Source organism: Papaver somniferum, chromosome 7 (assembly GCF_003573695.1).
Source record: "Papaver somniferum cultivar HN1 chromosome 7, ASM357369v1, whole genome shotgun sequence".
NCBI lineage: Eukaryota > Viridiplantae > Streptophyta > Magnoliopsida > Ranunculales > Papaveraceae > Papaver > Papaver somniferum.
The window spans coordinates 58,795,394-58,806,603 of record NC_039364.1 but is presented as its reverse complement, the minus strand read 5'-3'; the positions used below and the strand labels follow the sequence as shown (position 1 = coordinate 58,806,603).

The 11,210-nt window shown below is 37.0% G+C and overlaps 2 protein-coding genes across 3 annotated transcripts; both read right to left on the bottom strand.

Moving 5' to 3' along the window:
• Positions 1-1,939: 1,939 nt before the first annotated feature.
• LOC113294672 lies at positions 1,940-5,824 on the bottom strand. The gene is made up of 4 exons (XM_026543054.1): positions 5,756-5,824; positions 4,911-5,019; positions 2,663-2,748; positions 1,940-2,548 (listed from the first exon to the last, which is right to left on the bottom strand). The coding sequence occupies exons 1-4, from the start codon at positions 5,822-5,824 to the stop codon at positions 2,408-2,410; spliced, it is 405 nt and encodes a 134-aa protein (XP_026398839.1). The 3' UTR covers positions 1,940-2,407.
• Positions 5,825-6,201: 377 nt separating this feature from the next.
• LOC113297404 lies at positions 6,202-9,045 on the bottom strand. 2 transcript variants are annotated; one of them, XM_026545854.1, is made up of 8 exons: positions 8,659-9,045; positions 8,444-8,545; positions 8,230-8,344; positions 7,968-8,083; positions 7,338-7,526; positions 6,955-7,097; positions 6,478-6,705; positions 6,202-6,325 (listed from the first exon to the last, which is right to left on the bottom strand). In XM_026545854.1, the coding sequence occupies exons 1-7, from the start codon at positions 8,778-8,780 to the stop codon at positions 6,524-6,526; spliced, it is 969 nt and encodes a 322-aa protein (XP_026401639.1). In that variant the 5' UTR covers positions 8,781-9,045; the 3' UTR covers positions 6,202-6,325; positions 6,478-6,523. The 2 variants fall into 2 exon arrangements, with proteins under 2 accessions (XP_026401639.1, XP_026401638.1); XM_026545853.1 differs by having other exon boundaries at positions 6,215-6,705.
• Positions 9,046-11,210: the final 2,165 nt, after the last annotated feature.

Here is an 11,210-nt window from a genome sequence, read left to right as displayed (position 1 = left end):
AGTTGGGGAAGTTGGGTGTAGTTTGGTTTTTTCCTGTTAGTCGTGGGGGAGTTCAAAGGAGTCTCTCGAAATCTCTGTTAGTCGTGGGAGAGTTTAGAAGAGTCTCCCGAACTACCTAGAAAACCTTGTTAGTCGTGGGGGAGTTTGAAAGAAACTCTCAAACTCCTTGTTAGTCGTTAAAATTAGAATGATAGGGAGTTGGTGTTTTTGGGGGAGTTCTGGGGAGTTCTAGGGAGTTTATAGTGTATTTTTTCCTCACTCCAAATCTCTCAAAAAAGTAGAGATTTCTGGAGAGTCTCTCAAACTCTCCACACTCAAAACACCAAACTCTCTCAAACTCCCCACACTCTCTTACACTCCCTCAAAATCCCCAAGATTCAAAATACATTAAACTCCCCCAAACTCACTCGTGGACTAACCCCTGTTCATAATATGTACCAATTGCGCAATATAACAATCTTTACAAGTGCAGAGATATTGGCGTAATTATGGCATAAGGAGAAAAGGGGTGAATAAATATTAATGAAGGAGTCAAAAATACGTCAAGTTAAAAAAAAAAAAAAAAAAAAAACACATATTCTCCGGCTATTTAATATATTTTCACCACCACACCAAATAAAAAAAGCATCGCCACGGGCTGGACGAAGCCCCGCACACACCAAATCAAAAATACATCGCACGGGCGGGGTGAAGCCCTGCGCACATTAAATCAAAAATACATCGTCCCGGGGCTAGGCGGAGCCCCGTGCATACCGAATCAAAAATGCATTGCCATGGGCGGGGGAGCACACACCAAATTAAAAAGAAAAAATATGCCCGGTGCGTAGCACGGGCACAAATCTAGTACAGACTAATAGAGAGAGACATATTACAGAGACCCATACTTTTGGCCCTTCTTGTGAGTCGTGTGACAATGACATACTGCTGCCGATGCTGGAATATCGAAGCTGCTAGGCTTCTCCCACTCCCTTCCTTCAATAAGTGTCACTGATATTAGCCCTTGATCCTTTGGATTGGGACTAGCAGGGGGTCCCTTTATGTGGCATCAAGGGCTAATATTAGTGACACCTATTGGGAGAAGGGAGTGGGGGAAGCCTAGCATTTTTGCTGGAATATTGGAGAAGCAGCTGTTCCGCGGCTAAGTTGTCAGTAAAAAGTTTAAAGAGTATCAAAAATTCTTGGTGAACCGAGAATTAAAACCACACACAAACCTAACCCCAAAAGCGGGACCCTACTGTCCTCCGCAGGTCCACCGAGACCCACAAAAAAAAACTGTGAGAGAAAAAGGGAATATTGTTTTGCGTTGTCCAAAAATGGGGTTCGTCCAGAAGCGCTAAAAGAGTATTACATGACAAACGCAGATAAGCAATCATCCCAGTCCTGCTGCATGGGCCGATTAATAGTTTACTTGCCGTAGGTACGACATAAGTGTTTTTCTTGCAACCATGAGCTGATGAACTCCTCGTACATTTTGGTCATACATTATATAGAGAAGTCCTACTAAAAGTTTGAAGATGATAGTTTTCATGTGTTATTTATGGTTCATAATTCATTTGTAAGTGAATCAAAGACCAATATTCATAAGCACATCACAAGCCATGACTAAATTTCGTAGAGCTAGAACAATGCGCGTGTGATTATGAATCAATAGTCACTTTCTCAAAGAGAACAAGTTACTTATGAACCAAAGGTTACCAAATAAATCAAGATTCTGTTGCTGATTACTGGGGGAAAATAAGAAGATCCCGTTTGATGTTTCGATTTTGAACATGAACGAAATTGATTATGTACAAACAAGAAAGGATTCAAGGCCACAAAACTTGATGTTATAAGCGCAAATAACAAGTTCTAAAAGTGACTAAGAAGGGTTATAGAAGGATTATGCAAATAATACATTAATAATAATACATAAGCTTTCCCCTTTATTAGCTATGTTCCTTTCTATGTAAAAAGTATAAATAGATGGATTAGTCTCAGAGATTAATATCGAGGTGGAGAACTGCCAGTAATTTCAGACTTGGGTCCTACTAAAAGATTTCTGAATTCAAGCTCACCGAACATCTCAGTCATTTTCCAACTAGATAGCCACTTTACGGTGCCAGCAATTTTACGTGTCCGGCAGCAACAACAAAAACAGGGAATTCTCACTTAGAGAGTCCTGCTAATGAATTTTCTATAGGTGTTCATATTGCACACTGTTGTTCAATGTGCCAAGGAAGACAATTTGGCCACCATTCACAAAATAGAGACCAGCAGACACCCTAGATATCTTATGCATTGATCCTCATCTGAGATATTTTAGGCCAAAATTTGAGCTTCTAACTTTTAGATATACGTATACAAGGATCAGAGTTTCAAAGTGAATGTTACAAAGATGAACTTTAGAGATTAACCTCGATAATGGTTGTTATTGATCTTTCTTTAGCTTTGAAGCAGATGATGAAGCCAAGGATGAAGATACTGGACGTTTACTTGAAGATTTGATTATAAAAAGGAGAGTCTCCAAGAGCATCGCAAAAACTAGACCAAGGATACCACCGGCAGCATTCTACAACATAAAACACCACATTTCAGTAACTGAAGGGAGGGAGTGTCTAGTCTTTCTCTAAGATCATACCAAGGTTCTAACTGCACAAATGTGCAGGATAATACAAAGCAATACCATGACCGGGTTATGATTAAACAGAGCCCTGAATGCAGCATATCCCACCAAATAACCCGTAAACATAATAACGGCCACATGGAGACCTGTAAAACGTAAAGATGGAATGCACTTTCAACTTATTAATCTGAAGAAGCAAAGGCCACGGAAACATTATCTTCAAACACAGCTAGATAAGTGGTTGTAAGAAAGAAAGAAAAAAAAAATAGCATAACAGAAAAAGAGTCGCAGTAGCATAAGACTGGTAGTATTTTATTCCAAATAGGGGAAGAAACAACTTCGTCATGCGAGAAAGATGTACTATGTTTCAAAGGTAGCAGTCACAGCTTCGTTATGTTCATTCAGGAGAATTTTTATATAAACTGAAACATCGATTAATTATTAACCAACACATATTACAATACCTCCTAGCTGTAACAGTGTTATCTAGCTTTGAAACTTAACTCTTAATAAAGATAAAACTCAATTGTAAATTTTTTAACTCTTTTCTGCTCAATCAACAAAATTTATTGATAAAAAAAGAAGTAATAATACTAACAGGGTTTACCCAGCTAACCAAGAAGCATTAAACAGAAATGTCAAGACAATATCATCAAGATTCAAACACAATCAGACCTATGATAATTGAATTAGTAGAAACCGTCATCAAGAATGAGCCAGAGCTAAGTGATACTAAGCCAGAATTCTGATATCTCAGTAACTACATAGATAAAAGCAGATCAACTTCCTTTAACTCTGATGGATTAAAGAAGAACTCTATATTAAGAAAAACAATAACTGCAAGAGATAGTACAGATTCTCAGATTTGCAAGTGACTATCATTACGATCCTAGGCAAGGTGTGAAGTGAATATGTAGCCTCCTATGAGGCTATGACCAAAGTAGATTTTCAGGTTTTCAGATTTGCTATGAAGTGGGCAGCCAAAATGACTCTATCGGTGGGGATTGGGAACTCCTCTACCTAGACTCCCCAAGGCCAAATCAGGTAAAGCCTACAAAGTTCTGCACCAATATAATAAGGTAAACTAACTTCAAAAAAGAGGGGGAGGTTGGTTGTGTTAGATTGTCAGCTATTTAATCATCACTACTCGGATTTTCTGCTGCCCAATGATCTTTCATCACCCTCTTGTTGTTTTCTGACCATAAAAAGACGGCATCTTGATACACTTCCACTTTGTCTTATTATTTACACCACTATACTCTTTAACTATAAGTAGGAAATAACAGAACACCATATTTATGAAGAACTTCATCAAGTTATCAGAAAACCAACACAAAATATTATATCGTACTAACCCTAGCTGAGAACATATAATAACCAGGGAAAATAGAAGTAGAATGTTAGATTTCAGCCCTCTAATTATCATTACTTAGACATAAACATGATTTAACCAAGTGCTATAGGGAAACCAAACATCTGTATCACCAACCAGACAAGTAAGAAATCTGGTTTTGATCCTGTCCCATCGAAGTGATATCTTGGGAGTACATATAGATCAACTAAGAACATTAACACAAACACAAGGCGGAATCAGCAAATTATTACACCATTGACATAATTGACAACTTTTAATCCAACTTTCGATACCCCCAAATTGTTATCAAATGAAGCTCAGTCACAGTCAAATGAAATTGGTTTAGAACAGGATACTAGCGCTATCCCGTTACCCATATGCTTCCTCTCGTCTGTGATCCACTAGATTCCGTAGTTGAACCGAACATTTCTTGCTTTTTTCAGTATACCTAAGGACAATTTCTAGCTTTCTGTTTTTGATTTCCCAAACAGTCGCAAGTTCCAAGTCCTCGTTAGGTGCCCATTTTTCTGTCTGCTATTTTGAGTAATTTTCAATTAGGCATAAAAACTGCAAGTATCTCACTGATGTATCTTGGGAGTTCATCATATCATGGGTTAACTCGAAATGCTGTTTACGTAGCAATCATCCCGTACAAGATTATCTTGATTGGAAATTTTTTCTCAGTTTATTTATCTTAAAAATTTCCTCAAAGAAAAAATAGAATTTTCCATTCAGAGATTTTATCAAACAGTTTTGTCTATACAAATGATAATGCTTGCTATTTTTGACCCTGTATGCTTACCTTATAATGTCACTAACTACAGTACATACTCTAGTCTTATCTACTTAATAGTTTCAACATCTACCATTGTGTTTGGATCAACTTATCTGAATGTTTGAACACTTTATAAATTAAAAATAGAATATGAGCAAGAGATGGAATTTGATTCTTACCAAACCCAACTTGATCTTTATAAGATGAGAAAGGCTCATCAGTCTGTTCAACAGGAGTAATATCTTTGACGAGCTCTTTATACTCTCTTCGTTCAGCCAAATCCGACAGCTAACGGGGGTACCAATTTGCAGGTACATGAACCCGGGAAAACTAGTATTAAGCAACTAAGTAATAATTTGTCAATTTTACTTTTTAGGATACTAAACATGTTTGCAGTGGGAATTGGCTTTGGTTCAATGGCATTTGTAGAATATACACCACGGTGCCAAACCTGATAAGCGGCCTCGGGGACTAAATAATGCAGTTTGGAGTGTAGAAAAAGCAAATAGGATATATCTCACTTCCCTGATTCAGCCTAGGATTTCCTTGTGTTTTCAGTGAATTTGGAGTTACAGCTAAGAGCATCTCCACCCGAGGGTGGATTTATTTATTTTTAGCGACACATAGGATTTTAGATCCCCGTTTGGCATAAATCCATCTCCAACAGTAAGGTTCTACAAGTTAGGAAGGACCAATTACTAAATATGAAGGTGATCAAGAAAGTGTTATCTACACCTCTGATTGCACCTCCACGTCATGTTTTTAACTAATTTTCTTTTAATTCTAAGGGTTGAAATTTTCATTGTTAGAGATGATTTTTAAGATATGAAGTCATATATTTACTCTATGTGTGGACCCCATAAATAAAAGGACTAAATAAAAAATCCACATAGGATTTTTTGCACCTTCTCTTGGAGATGCTCCATCGTGGATGGGAACGGAAGTTGATATAAATGTCAGGCATTCTAACAATGGTCATTTTGCATAATGTTGCTTCTAATCCACATTTCAGTGAAGCGCACACCTCAAATAGGCAGCACAAAGTAACAGGCAACAGCAATAATGATGGTGGCTTTACGTAATGCAGGACCATTTGAGATGTATTAGGAAGGAACAAAGAAAAATTATCAGCAAATAAGTAAAACAGATTCTATCCTGTCCACATCCTGGTAAAATATCTCTGTAATTGAAGAATGATTTCCACTCTGAACCTCATCATTTTAGAAAATAATCTCAGAATATTATTTCCTATCAAATTCCACTGACCGATCCAGCAAACAACCCCAACTGAAAAGCTTGGTGCCAGTAAATTGGTGGTAAAACCAACACTTCGCAAAGTGAGTGGAGACAGTGGCTAAAACAACCACAAAGCTTAAAGGATGGTCAACATACGGATTTGGTCTTATACCCATAGCCCCTGCCGTGACGCCCTGGTCTATTATACATGAAACTGGATTTAAACATCCATCGTATGCAAATTCAATATAATGAAGGACGACAATTCAAATTAGACAACTTTAGTGCTGGTCAATGATGATGAGTTTCAGTCAAGATCACTGGTATCGCCAATACAGCCCCGTCGAATCAAATATACCTATCATGAGGGTGAACCATGCACCAAGAGAGAGAGTCTCGTATGACGCACATCAGATTACGCAATCAACATAACTCAATGTGATGAAATAGAATATATACATAGAACACTATAAATTAAAAGCTGAAAAAAACAACCACCATAGCTTTTACCTTACAGCTTTGTACTGTATGCATCTGTCAAATGGAGGAACATTTCTCATGCAGTCAGTGACATAGAAATGATTGAAGAAAGTTTGAACTTGCCGACTTTTGTAGAATTCTGTGGTTGAAAAAGCACTTCTGTACTTGATTTCACTGTTACTTCCTTCCATTCAGAACCTGAAGCCCCTTCACTTCGATAATCTCGGGCTGAATACAATACTTGGACCTTTGAACGACCTACATTTCATAAATTACCCCATTAGAATAACAAATCTTCAAGCATCAACAACTTCACAAGTTTACTATTTCTGGTGGCATCATTTTGAACACTTGGAACTCAGATGCGGTGATAAAATGGATTTTCTTAAATTTGGGAATGTTTATATGGAAGTTTTGTTTGTTACAAGATTGCGTTCAGTAGCAAAATCAGTTAAGAAAATTATTTGTTTTAAAATGAAAATGCATGCAAGTGTTATTAGAAGATACCAAAGCCAAACATCGATGACTTCTGGATGACCAGTCGACTAACTTTGGATCTCTTAATCTGTCTCAAAGCCAGGACATCCTCTATTTTTCCTTTGAATTCAAGGAATTCTCCAAGAAGATGTTTATTGTCATCCAGCTCCAACCTGCACAAACGATAAAGAAGTTAACTTTCTCATGCCAAACATTTTAGGAACGAAAATAGCTCAAAACAAAGTGTACTATTGTTGAAATGTGGATATCTGATAGAAATTGATCCTTGTCTTTTCTGGTAAATCTACTTTACAGGATCAATCTGAATTTTATAAGTCTCTTAACACCAGACAACTTCTTCAGACTTAAATGCAACCACAAAAATGAAAACCAAGCAATAGAAGTAAACAAACCTATCCCACATTGGAGCTGTGCTTAGAATAAACTGAAGCTGCTGATTGACCCCATCTTGATTTTCTTTCTTTCCTCCACGAAATGCATCCTTAATCCAACCAGTAAACACACCTTTTGTTTCTGGCTGAAGTGTTGTCAATTGATCAAAGGGAACAACCTCTGGTGGGAAATCAATGGAAGGAAGAGCTCTAGCACATTGATATAGAAATACAGCAAAGTATTAAAAAAAAAGCAAAAAGAGAAAACATATCAACTCGAAATCATGCAATGTTATTACTGAAGACAAACAAAAATAGGAATTAAACTTTACTTGGCATCAGTTTTGATATCTTCATGTTAATTAGACTTCAAATTATTACTTTACCAAAGTGACATGGATTTTCAAGTCTTAAGAGGGCGAGGTTAACCTTTGAAGGAAACTCATTTCTTCTAAGTTCTAATTCGCGTTATCATTAATTTTCTTTTCCACTTTCGACAGTCTTTTCCTACTTACTTTCTAGCTTAGGCAAGCAGTTATACGTGAAATTGTAAATTGCAGATTTACACCTCATACACCCTTGAATTTCAGACACACTGGAAGCACCATACAGTAGCAAAAGCTTTAAAACAGAAAGATCCAGTGAACAAACCTGCAGCTGGGGTTTGAAAGTACAACTCTATAAGTCACATATCCATTTGGCAGTTCAACTCCTCTTTGTTCAAAGTATGATTCAAGAATTTCAACTTGCCGTTTAGCTTCCACCACCTTAAAATCAAACAATCATAGAAACAACCCAGCAAATAGATAAAAAATGTATCTACTTAAACATCAACGCACTTTTAGAACCTTCAATTCCTTACCCATAACTTTATACAAATTTCCTGATTTTAGGTACTCTATAGAACACTTACAGGATTCGGATGCTTCTCTGCTTTTCGTTGTTTTGCTCCAGTACAAATCCAACTACCATCTGTATCAATGTCTACAAACCCAGAAAAGTTCTTAACATTGATCACCACTACTTCCCTGTTAAACAATGAACAAAATCGCTACAGTTAACTTACAGAACAGCATCCTAGAATTTCAATTGAAGAAAACAAAACCTAATTTCTATATGAAACTTACTCTTTGGTGACAACAACCATATCAATGTTTTGTCTAGAACCAGTATCGGGATCAGGAATTCGAAGTCCCAAATATAATTTTCCCCCATATAGTTTCTCAGCTCTAAGAAAAATCCCAAAACGAATATCAACAAATTCTCAATCATAATGTAATAAGAATTCCAAATTTAAAATGAATTTTCTCAAACTGAAGAAAATTAGGGTTTTAAAACAGACCTCTCTGCGATCAGAAATTTAGCGTCGGTGTCATTTGTTTCAGCTCCTAAGATATCATCATCGTACAAAAATCGCCTGAATATACGATAAATTACTAGCCCACACAGAATCTCAATCCACATTTTTTTACTGCTAGAGTATCAATGGGAAATATCAGCTCAAATTTGGTTGATGAATTGAGTTTTTATTTTGGGGGAATTTGCAGGAACAAAGAACAACTTAGAACGGGCAACAAACTCTATAAGGAAATTAGGGTATAGTCAATAGTGTGCAGGTGAGTTCTTTGACCTTCGGATTCCTTAGGTGGGAGGTTTTCCTAAGAGGCTGTCTGCTATAGGGAGGGGTACTGGTGATCTAGGATGCGGAAAAATTGAAGCAAACTGAATGGAGTTCATACTAGAGTTGGGAGATATGAAATTATCGACAATCCATGATAGTACCGTAGATACACCACATGTGTTTGCACCTGACTCGCGATCTGGATCTGATTCGACTCCTGACTCGTCGAGAATCAGATGTCAGACCGCTTGTTTCTAACTTTGAGTTAGATCTGACTCGATACCTGACTCGGACCTGTTTGAGTCAGATAACAAATTACCCTTAATTTGTTGTACAAAGCCACTCACATAGTTTTGAATCAGTTGAGTCAGATTTGACTCAAAAAACAAACTTTTTGAGTCAGATCTGACTCAGCCAGGTGAATTCTGTCAGATCCAGAGGAGTCAGCTGAGTCAGTTGTAACCAAACATAGTGATAGTGTCATTACCGAGAGCGAAGCTAAAAACTTGATTAAAGGGGAGCAAAGCCTCGCTAGGGGTGCAAGAAAGTAAAGTTGGGAAGCTCGAGTTCTTAGAAATTTAATAGGCTGGGGAGTCCGTTGTGATTGAAGCAGAGCGCTTTGTCCAGCTCATTTATGTCTACTCATACAATTATTTGTTTTTCCTAATCAATTTGTAACTGACAGAATACAGGTGTTTGTTTCTCATTTGTCTTCTATTCTCTCTAGTGAGTTGTTGATAGATGTTAGACGGTTTCTTGTGTTACCGTTATCTAGTCACATTGTTACTTTAAATAGTCAATCATTCTTGTATTTTGTTTAAGCTTTGTTAATGAAAGAATCTTGATTTGTCTTCTAACTATTGTATCAGTCTGAAAACCCTAATCTCTGGTTTTCTGGTACGATTTTCATCCGCTGCTTCATATTTTTAATCAGAAATTCGATTATCTCATCTTCAATTTCTGTAAATCAATCATGTCTCGTCTTGTTGAATCTTCGAATTCTTCAATCACATCTGTTCCTTTACATACTTTAGCAGACATCATTCCTCTTAAGCTTCAGGATGATAATTTTCTAACATGGAAATCGTTAATCACTCTTGTTCTTCGTAAGTTTCATGTTCTTGGCTATGTTGATGGATTATGTCCCGCTCAATTCGTCACTTCTACTACCAGATCGGCTCCAACTGTAAATCCTAACTACGCTATTTGGCATGATGAAGATGCATGTTTTCTTCTTCTGTTAAATGCTTCAATTTCTGCTAGTGTTATTGTTCATGTTTCTGATTGCTCTACATCAAAAGAGTTATGAGAGAATTTGAAGAAAAGATTCGGTGTTTCTTCCTCAGCACATACAATTCAACTTCGTACTTAGCTGCAGAATATGAAATTAGGTTCTTCAAAGGTTTCTACATACGTCTATGATATTGAGAAGATTTCAAATCAACTTGCTCCTGTGGATCTCGAATTTCAGATGATGAACTTCTTGTTACTGTTCTTGGAGGTCTTGAACCAGATTATCATGCCTTTGCAACCTCAATCAGGATTAGATCTCCTCCTGTTACTTTTGGTGAGTTACATAGTCTTCTCTTAAGTGAAGAAATCATTCTTGTTGAACGCAATTCCACGTTAAGATCTGATGCAAAATCAAAGGCTTTTCTTGCATCTTCTTCTCAAGGTAACTCTCGTAATTTTTGACCTTCATTTAATTAATCATTTCGCGGTCGTGGACGTGGTTTCAATTTCAGAGGAGGATTTCATGGTGTTATTTCCTCTGCTTTTCGTCCTTCTAATTCCACTGACAATTCATTTGTCAGATCTGCTCTAAACCTGGTCATACTGCTCTTGAGTGTTATCAGCGTATGAATTTTGCCTATCAAGGTCGTGAACTACCACAGAATTTATCAGCAATGCTAGCTAGTGCTAATATTTTAGGTGATATCCTTGGTACATGAATTCGGGTGCTACAAATCATCTCACTTATAACATGGATGACTATAGTGCTTCTACTTCTTATGATGGTTCTGCACAAGTAGTTACTGCCAATGGTGAAAGTATGGCTATCTCTCACATTAGTGATTCTAATTTTTTTTCTTCATGATCAGTCATTTTCCTTGAAAAATGTGCTTCATGTTCCTAAATGTGCTCAAAATTTGATTTCTGTGAATCAATTTACAAGAGATAACCACTGTTCTCTTACCTTTACACCTTATGATTATGTTGCAAAGGATCTTCTATCTCAGAAGACATTATTCAAGGGGATCAGTAAAGGAGGC

What these genes read in the sequence shown, in the direction of transcription:
- LOC113297404 (XM_026545854.1), bottom strand. Translation starts at nt 8,780, where the DNA reads ATGTGGATTGAGATTCTGTGTGGGCTAGTAATTTATCGTATATTCAGG. An exon ending in ATGGTTGTTGTCACCAAAGA is followed by an intron (nt 8,345 to 8,443) that starts GTAAGTTTCATA and finishes ATTGTTTAACAG; the next exon opens with GGAAGTAGTGGTGATCAATG. An exon ending in CAGAGAAGCATCCGAATCCT is followed by an intron (nt 8,084 to 8,229) that starts GTAAGTGTTCTA and finishes TTTGATTTTAAG; the next exon opens with GTGGTGGAAGCTAAACGGCA.
- LOC113294672 (XM_026543054.1), bottom strand. Translation starts at nt 5,824, where the DNA reads ATGGTCCTGCATTACGTAAAGCCACCATCATTATTGCTGTTGCCTGTT. An exon ending in CTTTGTGCTGCCTATTTGAG is followed by an intron (nt 5,020 to 5,755) that starts GTGTGCGCTTCA and finishes TACCCCCGTTAG; the next exon opens with CTGTCGGATTTGGCTGAACG. An exon ending in TAAAGATCAAGTTGGGTTTG is followed by an intron (nt 2,749 to 4,910) that starts GTAAGAATCAAA and finishes TACGTTTTACAG; the next exon opens with GTCTCCATGTGGCCGTTATT.